General features: G+C 42.1%; 1 protein-coding gene across 1 annotated transcript in view; it reads left to right on the plus strand.

The window, feature by feature from the left end:
• Positions 1-2,704: 2,704 nt before the first annotated feature.
• Positions 2,705-16,576, plus strand: part of STX8 (syntaxin 8) — a 72,570-nt gene continuing 58,698 nt past the window's right edge. The window contains exons 1-4 of the mRNA XM_081895749.1: positions 2,705-2,887; positions 5,836-5,935; positions 8,697-8,791; positions 9,572-9,682. Coding sequence (XP_081751875.1) covers positions 2,871-2,887; positions 5,836-5,935; positions 8,697-8,791; positions 9,572-9,682 — 323 coding nt within the window. The 5' untranslated portion in view covers positions 2,705-2,870. The remainder of the gene's footprint in view (positions 2,888-5,835; positions 5,936-8,696; positions 8,792-9,571; positions 9,683-16,576) is intronic.

Here is a 16,576-nt window from a genome sequence, read left to right on the forward strand (position 1 = left end):
TCATAGATGCGAGTCCTAGAGTTCAATGGGATTTAATCCCAAGTAAGTATACATAGGGTGGCGCTGTGGGTTAAACCACAGAGCCTAGGGCTTGCCGATCAGAAGGTCGGCGGTTCGAATCCCTGTGACGGGGTGAGCTCCCGTTGTTCAGTCTCTGCTCCTGCCAACCTAGCAGTTTGAAAACATGTCAAAGTGCAAGTAGATAAATAGGTACCACTCCGGCGGGAAGATAAACAGCATTTCAATGTGCTGCTCTGGTTCGCCAGAAGCGGCTTAGTCATGCTGGCCACATGACCCGGAAGCTGTCTGTGAACAGCCTATAGAGCAAGATGAGCGCCACAACCCTAGAGTCGGTCACGACTGGACCTAATGGTCAGGGGTCCCCTTACCTTTACCTTTAAGTATACATAGGATTTCAGCCTTCAGTGATATCTGGATGTTAACCACTGTTAACGCACAACATACTGGCTGTGTTAGAAGCAATAAATCTGTTTATTCTTTTGAAGCATGAGCATCAAATAATCCTTGTAAGCATTTCTTCTGCCTAGTATTATCACTTTAAAAAACAACAACAACAGTGCCTTTGATAACAGCTTGATGTACATAAATTGAGCAGGAGATAAAGTAATGTTAGGCTATTGTCAACAAGAGGGGGACTGGGAGGAGGGTGGAATTGGCACTCCTACTGCCTTTCTGAAATCATCAACTCTCCTCCTTTCTTCTACAAAGCATTTGGGGACTCATCAAAGTTTATCCAGACTGGTGCCATACGGTACATGTTAAGGACCTTCTTGCATACTCCCTATTGCTGACCCACATTTAGTGAACTGTGCCCACTCCCTTAGTCTTTGTCCTGTCTCTTTATCAACTCTATTTTTGTGTGCACTGCACCAGCCACACCACCTAACAGAAAACAAACAATGTCAATATATTTTTATTAATTGGCACAATAATGTTATCTTTCTGCAGGCCTGGTTAGTAGCAATAGTAAATTATCAAAAGAGCATTTATTTGTGTTTAGTTTTCCATTACACGAACAATTTTTTTTATTAATGAACATAAATTTTCTTCTCTGCAGCAGTTTGCAGCTCACAATTATTACAGCAGCATAAGTCAAATCATATTTATGATTTGGGATACGCTTTACATAGTTCATTGCTTTCTTCCGGCAGGGATGCTTCCTGTGCCATCACTTACCGTAAGTTTATCTCCATGCCAAGAAAAGCTTCACAAACTAATTTTTTGCATGCCATGCTGCTATTGAAAGCACAGGACAAGGGCCAAGTCACACTATGTATTAGCCTCCGTTATGATGGCTGTGAGCCCTAGATTAGCAGATTTTAGCACATGTAATTTAAAAAAACAGTAATAACAATTATTACAAAACAGCAATAACAATCAGGAAAGCAACATAATGCCTCAGGACCAGGGGATAGTAGAGTCATTTGTAAAGGAGTGTTAGACCTGTCAAGAAGCAATGGAGTAACATAATTAAAAATAAGAGTGTGGCAACAGTTTTAACTGATCACTCCCTTGCATGTTTGTGATTCAAATACTGATGATGCAAGCTTTGCAGTCTCTTCGGATGTTGCAGCCTAGGTTGCCAGAAGAAGAGGGAGATTGTGAAGCAAGATTGGTGTGTGTCCTGCTGTAGACTGAGTGTACACTGTAGACTGAGTGGTTCTGAAATAAGAATAATCTACAGTAGAGGTAGAGCAGCTGCAACAATGATGTTGGAAGCTAACTCTAATCAGTTCCAGGCCACATGGCCAATGGTCCAGCAGCATGTGCAAGATGCGGGCTCCCTGCCCTGATCTACAGTATTCTATGGCGCTGTGATAACATAAAAAAGGAACAACCCTTTATAACTTAAGGGATGTTATATAATAGCAAGATGAGACACGGGCCTGCAAGATTTAGTTGCAGTAATCTCTCTTGCATAGTCAGCGCTATCCCAAATGAGCCAGCAGGATTGATATAAATAACAGTAATACTTAGAGCTTATCTGCTCTTTCCAGGCATGGTCCTCGCTTTAAAGCTCCATCTCTGAGCACCTTTATTTTCCCTTTTCTTTTTTGCTTTGGACCTTTCCCCGTGAAAACCCACTATTTAGCACTCAATCGGCGCAAACAACAATCCACAGAAAACCCGCACCTGTGTTTGCGCCGACTGAGCGCTAAACAGCGGGTTTTAGGGGGAAATCTCCAGGGCAAAAGCAACAAAAAAACAGAAACACCACAACCACCTAACCACACACTTGGGACACTGAGCTTTATGGCTCAGACCCGTGCCTGGAAAGAGCAGGGGAAATAAGTTTGGATAATTTCATTCAGTGCCGCGAGAGCCTAACCCGGTGGCGCCAGACATAAAACAGGTACGGTGAATTCTGCGCTGTTAATTGTTACCAATGCAACCAATGTGCAAGTTTTCCGCGTCGCACAGAATTCCTCACCAGGCGATGCCCACGGACAATTCGCATGTGGGCATTCAAGCCCGTATTAACGCCCTATACTATATGTCTAGGAGCAACTTCACGTCTCTCAGCCGTGGAAAGCGGGAGAAGCTGCAGCGCGGTCCCAGAAACTGCAGCATGGTCCCCTTAAGCTGAACGCGAGTTGTTGGGCAGGTTCGCGCACGCGCGGTTTCCGTTTGCCCTGGCCCTCTCCCTCTCTACCCGGCGCCCCTTTCTCTTTCGCTTTCAGCGACGCCCCGCCCTTCGACCCCTCCGTCGAATGCGCCCGAGGGTCGCGCTTTCCTCCGTCTCGTTGGTCGCCTGAACCTTCGCGGACGCCGTTGTCAGCTGACCTGACTAGGAACGGCTGCAGGCACGGAACTCGGAATACAGGCTTTTTGGGTGGCCGGGCGCCGCCATGGCTCCAGACCCCTGGTAAATGTCTGTATGTGTGAGGAGGGGGGGCAGGCCGTTTGGTTGAAGCCGTGGAGCGTTTCCCTTCGGGGCTGCTGCCTTTGACCCAAGGGGTGGAGTGGAGGGGGGGCTTCACTCTGGGCCTGATATCGGCCAGAGAAGATGGGGAGAGTTTGACCCTCCAGGTGCTTGTGGTAGCCTCTCCGCCCCCCGCCCCGCACACAATTCTTGTCACCTCATCCAGCATGGCCAATGGTTAGGGGCAGTGGGAGTGGCAGCCCAGAAACGCAGCACCCCCGTTCCCCCTGCAATACAGTATGAGGTTTCTCCTCCTCTGTCCTCACCATTCTTCTCTCCCATCTCCTCTTTGGAATCAGTTGTGGGGCTACTGCTGTAGAGATGGGAGAATTTTCACAGGTGCAGCTTCTTCCGCCTTGGTGCTGTAGCAATAGAAGACAAAAAAGCCTGCACCTAGCGTGGATACAAAGGAAGGCTTGTACTTGGATAGTAGCATAGCAGAGAGAATTTGCACATGTGTAGCTTTTCTTTGTTTTTTTATTATTTTATTTATGATTTTCAGTTTTATACATTTCAGTAATTTTACAATCATTTCAACGTTTCAAAACTCAACTTCCTTCCACATTAACTTAATTTACTCATTTATTCATCTACTTTAAATATATACTCTTATAAAACTGCAGGTTATTGCAATAATCCTGTCAAAGTTCTTATATGTTTACAGTTTATTTGTAAATATTCAATAAGCCATTTCCATTCTTTTATTAAAAAAAACCTGTTATCTTGATTTCATATTTTCCCGGTAAATTTCACCATTTAGGCATATTCCATATGTTTTTGTATCCATTATTCTTTTGCTGGGATGACTTCTTTCCCTAGCTTTTCCTTGTTTGATTCCTCCTTTGATACGGCAAGTGCTTAGGTGTAATAGAGTTGTGCTACTGTGCAACAGAAGGAGACAAGTTTCTCCTCCGTTAAGTACGCACACTTCTTTGTAGTAGACTCAATCTGTTTTGGGGGTGGGGATTGCCTAACCTATTTGCTTATTATGAGATATTTAGCTAGAATGAATTAAAAAACTAAATAAATTATATGTTCCTTGTGCTGGATAAAACACTTCTGGTTAAGGCTTTTGCATTGTGCTTGGGATACAAAGCAATGCTCCCTAAGTTTGGCAAGGGATTGGAATTCTATTCAAGATAGTTTGCTTTACTTGAACAGGGATTCTTTCCAGGGCAATAACAATAGCAATAAATACTTCAAGTGAGATGCTTTATTTTTTCTTTAGGTTGACTGAGTGCATGTTTGCTTCAACCACATATAATTACTGTTGAGAGGAGGAAGTTGACCACAGTGTTTGCATGTGAATTCAGTGTGGCACTAAGGAGATTGCTCAGTCAGCACAAGCCTCTCCACTTGTCTAATGGAACAATCTTCTTCCACTGTACATTGTACACAGTGTTAAAAACTCCCATTGTTCTAGGTGCATTTTGCGACAGGGAATTTCATTAGCACAAGCTGTTTCTGAGTTCTGGTGCAGTACTGTGCCTAAGATTTCAGATTAAAACTGCAGAGTGGAAGGAAAGGACCTTTGTCTGCCTCCCCACTTCCAGCTACTCTCCGAAGACTGGAGAAGAGACCCTCTTAAGAATATTAGGGGGGTGGGCAGGAGAAGGACCAGACCATGTGAAAAATGAACATAATATCTTTCCTGCAGTTCATTCATTTTCAGCTTTGTTTGTATTCTTATAAAAAAGTGTGCCTAGACCAGTCTTTCCCAACCTTGGGTCTCCAGCTGATTTTGGACTACAACTCCCATCATCCCTCACTAGCAAGGGCAGTGGTTAGGGATGATGGGAATTGCAGTCCAAATACAGCTGGAGACCCAAGGTTGGGAAACACTGGCCTAGACATTACATTGTTTTGCCCATAATCTAGGTTTAAGGTGCCATTTAGCTCCTAGCTTTCAATCTGTTTCAAACACTGATTGTACATTGTTCCAGGGATTCTCTAAGCAGATTTGAGAGGTGGGGCCTTGTTGCCCCCTTGGCTCATTTGGAGGAAGGATGGGATAGAAATAAAATAAAATATCTTACCTTGGTGCTGTTTATGAATTGTGACCATGTGCTAAAAATCCTCAGTAGTGTTTCAGCATCCTGTGTCTTGTTACTTGCTAAAATTTGGTTGCAATTAATATATTGGCTTCTCTATAGGATGTTTGTTGGGATAGCTTCTTTAGCTATGCTCTAAATTTGGAGGAATGTTTTTTATGTATAAGCTGTCCATATTTGTTTTATTTCTTGTTTCCATCTATAGACTGCTTTACTACCTAAAATACCCGAAAGCAGTCTACATACACAGTATGTTCCACAAACCACATCCAATGATTTGCACCACAAAATACATTTTAAAAATCCATAAACATAATAAAAAATCAGAGCAAACTACTAGGCAGTATAATATAAAATTTCAAACAGCACAGCATATGTGCAATCATTCATTCAATCTCACTCACCATCCATTTCACACAACCACTACAACCATTTGCTACACCAAACATTACCTCTATTAATTACTCATACTTTCAACCCCCACACAAAAGGTCATTGCCAAGCATACAGAATAAGATACACTTTTAATACATGAAGCAGTATTGGACTTATGTCCCACTCTCACTGAACGATCTAATACTCGTCTCCTGCCTCTCCCTGGAGTGAGCCCAGGCTCTCACCCTGGAGGGTATAGAACTATTTCCATCCATGCACTGCCAGCTATGGAATCATAACATGCATGGTACTGCATAACCTCAAAACCTGATACAGAAACAATCAGCTTGACTTGAAATAGGCATCTTTATGGATCGAGGAGCAGTGGTGAAAGATTGAATATTTTGATGAACAATAAAGGCAGAAATGTATGTATAATAGTTAAAATATATTAACTTGTTCTAGGTTGTCGATGTATGAATCCACTTGCCATACTGCCCAAGAGGTTGCTGAAAAAATTCAAGAACGCAATCGATGTCAGAGGAATGGTGAAAGTACAACTAAGGTACTGCATAATTCATGGACCACCTTCCAGCTTTGCTTTACCTTCTCTTACATCTTTTAAGATCAGCAGCCAATGTCCTCTTGACTGAGCAAGCTGTGTGCACCTGAAATCTATTGAAAGGTAATCTTGGTAGCTGCCTTATAACACTGGAGCTCCTATCCTTAAAAGACACATCAGATTCTTTGAGGCTGAGTGCTCTAACAGACCAAGCCTGTAGAGATTAGTAACTAGCTATTTTATTCTGCCCCCACTCCTCCGCATTGGACTGGATTTGTAAATTATAGTTACCTATTTTAAGTCCTAGTGACAGAGTGAGAGAAAAACTGGAATAAATATTTTTGAAACAATAATATTTTGTTTGGTTTTGTAAGGGTAGGATACATACTATGATATCAGTTGGAAAGAGGGTGCTCTTGATGTAAGATAACCACCTCTGTCTCAGAACATGGACATGGCACTTTGAAACTGTATTGTTGTCAGGTAAAATGAGTGAGCTGGACATTTGCTGCAGTTCTTTTACCACTTAGTCAAGTCATTGCTTTTGGCTGTCCCCTGAGAGAAGGCAACAGCACCAGAACAAACCCAGTGTTGGGACAAAGCAGAGGTTCTCATTTCCATGGTATTATTAATCCTGAAATATGGAAGCTAAGCCCTAGCTGTCAGGTAAAGGCCCAGCTCAAGTCAGAAAATATTCAATAATCTGGACTGAAATGACTTGCTTCATGTAAAATTGCAAAATCCTTTACACTTTCAGATGATAGGAGAATCCAGAAGGTATGATGAGCCCTAATAATTTAGGGCTACTTCACATGCAGCATTTGTTTCACAAAGCTGTGTTTCACTTAGTAGATACCTGAAGTATGAAAGAAAGATGCACATCTTGAAATGTGTGTCTGTGACTAGAGCAGTGACCAAGTGCAGATGTTTCAGGGCCACCTATTGTTCCTTTGCGCTCTCCCCATACTGTAGGAACAGTGGTTCATGTTGCAAAATACACTGCTCAGCAGACGAATAGTTCCCTGAATAAAACTTTCCATGTTTGTACGTGAGTAGAATTGGAGGCACTTGCTCAGTGAGCAGGTAGGAAGCCAGCATTTGAGTCCAGTGTAAACAGGCTTCCAACAGTTGCAATATTTATTGCCATAACAACTGATGTTATGGGCTGATGTTGAAAAACATTAAGCAGCTCAGTCATGTTGTCTGTGGCCAGGGAATGTTTTAATGAAGAAAAATGTTCTTTTCTCATGTTTGCCAAGTAGGGGAAATGTCATCAGTGTCTTGTTTTTCTGGGATTTTGCCACTTTCATGCGCTAAGACGTTTTTTTAAAAATGTAGTGAGAAAATCAAGCATTTCTATTGCCATTCCAAATGAGAGACAAAAGAAAACTTATTTTTATTCCTAGTCCTTCCCCTCCTCATTTCTTTGCTTTGTTGGTAGGTAACGCTTAGTGTGAAAGATTGGAAACATTCCTCAGTAAAATGTATACATTTTTTTAAAAAATGTGGAAAGCAAATGTAAGTCCACACTGGACACGAATCTCTCAAGAATGTTTCCCTTATGAATTACAGTGACATAAGAGCACAGTTAGGTGTCTGCACAAGTCCTGTAGTTAAAACGTCTTGTTTTGCAGAAATGAGCTAGTGGTTTGTGACTTCAAACAGAAAATTGTTTGTTTTCTTAACCTCTTCCAACCACCTTGCCCTGATGTAGCAAGTCTGTATTCCTAAGAAGTTAAGATTTATTTGGAAGTAAATCCCATTTTAAAAAATCAGTGGGTATTACGTCCAAGTAAACATACTTAGCGTAGGGGCGTTAGTGAAATTTGCCATCCACCCCTTTTTTGCTTTTAAATCAAATGTGTACGTGAGACATGGCTAATGTTTCCATTGTTGTGCTACAAGACAGTGGACAGTTGTGGGACCTGCTAGTTCTCAAGGAATTGTCACCTGGGAAAGGTCCTGTGAGTGGATGGTATTGCTTCATTACCTTGGATTAAAGTGACATGAAATTCTGGGGAGTTCCTGGACTTTAACAGGGTTAGCTGTCAGCTTATGTCACCTTAGCAATACTTGCTGCTCTTTGACTTTCAGTAGATTGCCTCAAGAGTGCGCTTGAGATTCTGACCCAGAATGAAGTCCTTGATGAATGCTTAGCACCACATTCCCCACAAATTACCAGTTCCCTGTGGATGGATGTAGTGTAGCCCTCTTCTGGTCATTCTCTGTTCCCAAGATGGTTGGCATTCTTTACCAGGCTAGCAATGCAGGGTCTACTGCGGCTCCTTGGCACTATAGTATTGTTACAAGGGCTGACTGTTGCTCTTTGATTAAAATGGATAAGGTTTCTTGCTGGATCCTAAGGGTGGGGGGAATGATCTAACTTGAGTGGTCTTTTCCAAGCCTCTTGTGTATAGCTGGCATCCTTTTTCATGAATATCTTGCTTTTTGAAAGCTGTAGAAGGCATTGGCTCACAAAAGCAGTAGTTTAACTGGAAATCAGTGGGCCAAAAACAACTCAGATACATGAGTAAGTTTGTAAGTGCACCTTCCTATTAACTGTCTGAAGTTCTAATAGGATTTTTTTTTAAAAAAAATTATCCTACATAGGTAACTCTTCTCTACTTTGATGGGGTAATAATGAGCTATACTCTGTTTTTATTTGCTTATTTCTATGTGTTTCTGGATGGTCCCATCTGCTAATTCATTGCAGCACTGATGAGCTGATATCACTTATTTCCCTTTTGCTCTTGTCTCCTTTTAGCTCAATGTTTCCATCCGGTCACTGTTGCAAAACCTCAAAGAAAAGACAGAGCGTCTGAAGGACCTCTTGCTTCACTCTGTATCAACACGTCAGATGTATCCATGTAAACAGCTGTATACCAGGAAGGCCAGTGAGACAAGAGTGGGTCAGCATTCTGTTTTGGAAAAGGAACGAGACCATTAAATTATACGTGTGTGTTTAGAAAATCCCCAACAACTTGGGAAAAACCCAGGTACAAAAGAAATGTTTGCAGTCTTCATTTTATTTCCAGGGTTTGTTCTGTAGGTGCAAGCACTTCTTCAGGGCACTCCTAACTAAATGGGCTGCAGCAAATGTTGTGTCAGATCCAACTGGGGCCCACTTTACACACGCAACTGAATGGGCTGTGTAAAGCTGTGCCCATGTGGTTGTATTACAAGTCGATGCTCACTTAGGTAGTTGCATGTGTGAGTCTGAATTCTGCTATAAGTTTTGCTATAATTCTGCACAGTTAATGACTTTTGCCACCTTGCTGTTTGTTTTTAAAACGTTCCATGTGTCTTATAGACTTATAAAATGAGGTAAATGTTGTAAAGTACTTTTTACACATGGAAAAGTGTTATAAAAATGATAGTAGTCTGTCGTCAGTTCTCTGCCTAGGACAAGATAACCTCATATCCTTATTTAGTCATAACAGAACTTAGATATTTTTTAACTCTGGCCTCTCTGGTATAGATCTAGTATGGTATTTCCTGTACTGATAGGTACGCATGTGGTTCTTCCTGACTGGATAAGGAAGTCATAACGTACTTGATTTGTGATTTAATACCACAAGTATGAGGTCTAGATGTTCAGTCATTTGTTTCTGGCAATCAACCTTAACCCAGTTCCTGCAGAACACAACTCGAAGGGGACAGGCGGCAGAACTTAGTGGATGACCTCCTCACGCGACATCGTCATCTTCAGGCATCTTTCAAAAATGAGGGGACAGAACCGGATGTGATAAGGTACAGTTCTAAATGAGAAATGCATGAGAGTAGCTCTGTCTTGAGCTATGGAGCACCATTGTACCTGTACCCCAGGAATCATCCTGATGACTGGTCATATTGGCTGGGGCCTGTTGGGAGTCTAACAACATCTGGAGGGCCACAGGTTCCCTGCCTCTGCTGTACCTTATTTTCACCCAGACCCCTCCTGTTTTGTGTGTGATCAGTTATGCTCTCCTTCAGGATATTGTTTTTCATGTATTCTGTGAGTACCTTGACCAGGTACCCAGACTTGATGGAGCATCTGCACTCAGAATCGAATAAAAAAATCGGAGCTGAAGGTTGCATCAAAGCCAGTCATACTAAAAGGCTGAGTGTCTTAAGTGGTTCAGAGCCAAGGTCAAGCCAAAGCAGACTTTAACAGTGATGGGCTCAGAAGCCATGCAAGACAAAACTTCACATTACAATGGCCACAGAAAGCAAGCGTGTATTGGAATTTAAGAGTCATATGGTGTCAGGGATGGATGAGGGAGATAGATGAGAAATAAAGAGACAGTTGCACATAGTTTGTCTAGGCAGGGTGGTTTTGTGTTCTTAGAGCACAGGCCAGGAAAACTGGCCAATCAAAAGAAAGGCAGTTACATGATCCAGAGCTACAGGGCGATCTATGGAGTGGAATTTCCCAGCAGTGCATACCTTGTCCTTGCAGTGTTGTTCTGGACTGTCTGAGTAAGGGAACTGTAGAGATCTATGCCTTAAGAAAACCAGTCACACTAGAAATTTGGAAGGAGCAGGGTGGTGGTACATAGTATTGGTCTTGCAAATTGGTTCAAGATGTACTTTTTACATTACATTGATACATCTTTTAGTAATATTTAATGATTATATGCTAACATTAATGGTGATATTCTGATTAATTTCCCACTTGTCCTAAGCTAAAGGAAAAAATAAACAACATAAATTTTGAAAACAATTCCAGCTGCTGGTTGGATTTTGATGATCTATCCCATTCTCTTTTTACCTCTTCTACACAGAAGCTTAAAATAGTTAAAGCATATATGTATCACCCACAACATTTCAGGTGGAGAAAATGTGTTTTGGATTGCCTGCGTTGCTGAAAGAGGAAACTGTGGAAGAATGTCTAATCGATTCATTGTTTTCCTGGCCTTGTAATCCCTTGGCAAGCAGTGCAAATCCTTCCAGCTCTCCTGTGTGCTGGATTTTGTATTTAGCTAGTTTAACTCAGCATGAGAAATCAGTCGGGCAGTGCTTTCCATGTTGATGGATTATCTGAGTTGAGTCGTTTATTTCATGCTCCAGCAACAGCATAAAGTGAGCCTATGCAACATTGTCTTGGGAATTTCAGTACTACTGAATTGCCACCAGGAGGAGCATGCAACTGTTGCTTCCTCTGTCCCTGAACCCACAAATACAAATTGCACCGTAAACAGGATTCGTCTTACATTTCAAGTTTTTTATAATTTCCTTTCCTATCCTCGCCTTTCTGAAACAAAAATAAATGAAATATTGGGGACGTTAGTGTGCCAAAAAAAGGTGGATGGCGGTTAGAAACTGCTAGTGCTAGAATTATTGTTGGCTATGGAAATTTCTGTGGATTTCTCTTGGCCAGCCAAGAATCTCCAAAGCTGTAACTCTTAGCTTTGCATGTGTATTTTAAAAGAAAAGGTATTCCAACTTGTACCTGATAGTTAGATCTTTCCAATCTGGCTGTAGTTGCTGTTGAGCTATGGCTCCTCTCTTAGGGGTTTATAATTATTGCTATTTTTTTCCCTTAGAAAAGCCCAACCATTCTATATTACAAGCCAAATTCTATTTCATCATGGCAATGCATATTTCTATTTTCATATTTTCTTTTCAGAATTTAGAAGTTGTGTGATGTGGGTGTGGTTGGATATAGTGGGGTCATGCCAGTTTGGTCTGACTGTGATTGGGCATTTTGTTTCTCTCTTCTTGTTCTTATATGCAGGCTTCACCTTTCTTTATTTGATCCATCCTTAAAGTACACCCCATGTTTTCAGGAGCCTTTTTCGCACTTCTCCCTCCACCCCCCCCGTCCTATCCCGTAGTCATCCCCTTCATTAACCTTCTTGCATCAGTGATCACATGTCTTATTGTCCTCATGGTGTGCAATTGTGAAAGCATTCTCAAAATTAATCTCCGTTTACGTTTGGTCACCATTCAGTGAGTTTACATCCTTTGAAATCTGCTTTAATGCGAGTTCTCTTGGTGTGGTACAGTGGCCTTAGTACTTCTAATTCTTATTTTAAGTGACAACCTGGGCCACGATACAGATCAAGGCATTGCTTTATGAGGCACCCAAGTAGCTTACCTTCCGGTATTGTCAGACTTAATTAGGACACAGCTCTCAGTATCCGAAAGGGTTGTGCCATTTGCATAGCTGCTTCAATGCGGTTATTTCTCTCGACCCAAACCATTTTATTCAGTTGCCTTTAAATTAACCATGCAATATCTGAATGTGAAGGAGACTTGTGTATCTTACACATAGAATGCCAATTGCATGAACCATCCTAGAGATGTCATTAGGGGCAAAGCTAAGGTCCAGGAAATTGTGAGATATTAAACTTAATATTTTCCTTGCGTCTAAAGAGACCGTGATCCCTTTGCTGGACTCCTAATCAGAGAATCTATTAAATGGATGAAGTTGTAATGAAATGGAGATTGATATCCTGTAACAGAGTAGAAGGCAAAAAGAGCAAACCCACCCACTTCCTGCGAAACTAATAATGCAGCTTTTGCTGATGCCTAGAGTGAACCTGTATGGCAGGGCATTTATAATGCAGTTTGAGAAAAGTCCCCATCTCTAGCTTTCAGTAGTTGGAGTTGTGGGAGGTGTCACTGGAAGTATGGAGAGTGTAAAAGGAAATAGAATGAAGAGGGTGATGAAATGATGCATGTCACCTGTAGGAAGCTATCATCTTCCTAAACTGAAAACCCTAGCTAATGCTAGCCACAGTTGTGATTAAAACAATCTGCCTGGGAGCCTCCTTCTTCTTACACAGCTAGCATAGAATTGTAGAAGTCTCTTCCACCCTTGGAGCCTTGCCAGACCCCAAGCTGAGCTTCTTTCAGCAGTGCTGAAAAGGCATCCTTGTAGCTGGCTTTTGACTGGCTACAGGTAGAGCGCTTAATATTTGTATCATGTATTTTGAATTACCTATTGGGTGTGTGCTTGTACATACACTAAATGTTGGAAAGTCCTTAACCCAAGCCTAAGAGATGTAAGCAATTAATGGTTCTCAACAATCTGATTGCTAAGGACATAGATGGCAAAATCTAGATTCAAAATTATCTTGACAGGCTGGAGCATGACCAAAACTGACAAGAGAGATAAATGTAAAGTCCTGTGTTTGGGTTTAAAAATACAAGTAAAAATCAAATACACAGGATGGGAGAGATCTGGCTTGACAGCAAGACATGTGGAAAGGTTCTGAGTGTCTCTGTGTGCATTGTAAGCTGAGAGAGCCAACAGGACAATGCAGCCGCTAAAGAGGCAAATGCAATTATGAGTTGCACTAATCAAGAAAAGGAATAATGCCACTCTGTCCTGTGCTGGTCAAGCCACATCTGGAGTACCATGTCCAGTTCTGGGTGCCACATTTTAAGCAGGAATTATCATGTCCAGAGAAGGGTGACTCTGATAGTGATGGGTCTGGAAACGTCCTGTGAGGAACATTTGAATAATCAGGCTACATTTAGCCCGGAGAATAAAAGGGGGAGGCATGGTTGCAGTCTTCAAATAACTGAAGGGCTCGCTTGTAGAAGATGGAGCAGACTTGTTCTCTTTTGCTCCAGAGGGCAGGACTAGAAGCAGTGGGTGGAAATAGCAGGGAAACAGATTTTGGCTGTTAGAAATAGCTTCATAATGGTACATGTTGCTCAACAGTGGAACAGACAGTCTCAGGAGGAGGTGGGCTGTCTTTTGCTGCTGATATTTAATCCGAAGCTGGGTGGTGATGCTGTAGTTACATCCTGCATGGCAGATCTTGCATTGAGCCTAAGGGTTGGACTACATGGCTCCAGTATCCCTTCCAGTTCTATATCCTCTTAATGCCACCTGCTGCACCAATACAGCAAATAAAATGAAAGCAGTACTGGAAAAAAATGTGGAAATTCACTATATTGCCATGCAGACTCTTCCAAGGGCCTTGTACCCAATGTTTTTTTGAAAACCCAAATCACATTTTGCAGCAATTTGTGAATCCAGATTGAAGTACTCAAAACACTTCAAATATTATTACTGTACTGCCATATTCACAAGGGGAAATGTGATTAATCACATAGACCAATGTCACATGACCTGGGTTTTTGTTTTAAAATCACTCACGTTGATTGTTCTAAGGCTTGAAAGCCTTCATGTGTGGCCGCGGTCTAGGGAAAGGTCTGTTTGACTAATTTGTGTTTCTTGGGAAATTTTGTAAGAATTAACCAGTGAAACAATGCAGTTGGGAAGATAAGCTGCTGTTTGTTAAGTAGAGGCACAACCCTTGATTATAACCCTCCAGCTTCCTTTATATTTGGGCACATTGCTAAGCCTTTTAATTAGTTAAATCTGCTCCTATAATCAAAAGCTATCTGCACACTCCACTGTGCTGTGACAATTTCAAAGATTTAAGTGATTAACTTGGCAAAAGCAGTGGGTGGCTAATTGGATAAACTTTAATCTTCACACTGCCAAAATGAAACAGAGGAAGATCAGAAGAAAGAGGAAGTTGGGCTGCCCTGGGTGGGAAGAGAGCTACCAAACACGTCAGAAAGATTATTTTTAAAATGCTAGCAGGTCACTTGCCACAACCAAAACTAGAAAGCATGGTTGGGGGTAAAACTGTGCCACTACACGACCCCCCCATTGACATTTTCAAATGGCAAAAGGTTTTTCTCATTTGAGCTAGTGGAGCCACAGCTGTGGATTTTGGAGCAGATGATTTGGCTAGACCATCTTCTCTTGGGAAGACTCTGATGAGAGCTACACCTTTTTATTTTGACCACGTTTAATGGGGACTTGGGCCCCTTACAGGAGTAAAAATGTCCCCTAGGGGAGTTGGCTTTTTAAAAAACACAAATGTCCCCGTTATACTGTATTACACAATATTCTTGTTGAAGCCAATGGGGATTGTTTTGCTAAATATGAATATATTTTTTCTGCATATCACATGGCTGCTTTGTTTGCTTATTATTACTGTGAGCTCTTGAGGCACACAGTAATAATATGGCTGGTGAAGACTAGGGGAGTGCTTTGGCAGTCATTTTGCCAGTGCAGTCTCTTCAGCTTGCCAGCTAGAATGACCCCCCTCCCTCTGGGTGCTGTTCTGGGATTTCTCCCCAACCCCCCAGAGCCATTTTTTCTTGTGGGGTGGGTGTCCTCTGAGGAATGCTCTGTTGCGCTAGCTGGAGCCCTTCAACTGGCTTCTGCTAGTGGAACTAGAAGAACAGAATCACAGAGTTGGAAAGGGACCCCGAGGGTCATCTAGTCCAACCCCCTGCAGAGCAATTAAATCCTGCCCTGCTTCTTCTGTAGTAGTTTTAATTCAACTGCAAGTGAAGATGGTTTTAATTAAAGACAAAACAAGCAGGTAAATGACCTTTAGGCTCCTTCTGTCCTAGTGAGTGCGGCTGACATGTGTAATAGGTGACAAATTGAATGGCCAACTTAACTAGAGTGGATTTAATACAGCTGCTTCCTGGATTGTTTATTAGCTGGAGATCAATGCTTTGGGTCCCCCAAATTTCATTTTATTTGGATTTGTAAATGAAGAACTGTTCTCTGCTAAAAAAAAAAAAGACCAAGAAGATGCTGTGGCATCTTAAGGCCTTTGCCAATTCATAGTAGCAGGGCCTATCCACTTCTTCATATACCATCATATTTGATCAGTTTAAAAAAAATACAGCTATCGGCTAGCTAACTGATGTGTCTGGTGGATACCGAACAGGTGAGATAGCGGTTGACTATAGAACATAGAAAAACTACCTTATATTAGGGTAGATCATATGTTCATCTAGCTCAGCAACCCCTGCCGTAGACAAATACATCCACGGGGTGGATGTGGCCAACGCACACTTGCATGCACAGCCAGCCGAGGAGGAGAGGTCCCTCCCCACTGCAGCTCTGTTCTAAGAGGAGAGGTTCCTCTCCTCTTCCATGAATGGGGAGGAAAGCCCTTCAAACATTGGATGCCTCTTACTACCTTTGGAAAAGTGCTGCTTCTCCCTCTGGTGTAGCACCATTGTCAGAAGGCCTTAGAAAAGCACAGCAAACAGTTTTGGAAGCATTCAGTTTTGGAAAAGAGCTGTGGGCTACTAAAAATAGCTTAACAGACTGGGCCGAGCCACAGGTTTGTCACTTCAGTAGACCTTGGAGGGCCAATGCTGATTTCAGTCTCTCCCAGCCCTATCAGGAGGTGCTGGGGACAGAGCCTGGCATTTTTTCCATGCAAAGCAGATGTAAACTCTAAGCACTAACATGCAATTCTTTTGTTAGACAGGTATTTGATTTGGTGGACAGGGCACTCTTTCTAGGTAAAGTGATCCCCCCCTTTTTTGTTGTTGTTTAGTCGTTTAGTCGTGTCCGACTCTTCGTGACCCCATGGACAAGAGCACGCCGGGCATTTCTGTCTTCCACTGCCTCCCACAGTTTGGTCAGACTCATGTTTGTAGCTTCGAAGACACTATCCAACCATTTTTTAGCATGGCATATTCTTTTTTTAGCATGGCATATTCTTATAGTCAGCGGTTTTTAGCCGCTTTTTAGCCGCTTATAGTCAGCGGTTTTTAGCCACTTTTTTTTAGCATGGCATATTCTTATAGTCAGCGGTTAAATGTATCTAGGGCATGGAGAACCTGTTGCTCACCCAACTCTCATCATCTTTGACCATTGGC

Source organism: Podarcis melisellensis, assembly GCF_964234715.1.
Source record: "Podarcis melisellensis genome assembly, chromosome: 2".
Classification (NCBI taxonomy): domain Eukaryota; kingdom Metazoa; phylum Chordata; class Lepidosauria; order Squamata; family Lacertidae; genus Podarcis; species Podarcis melisellensis.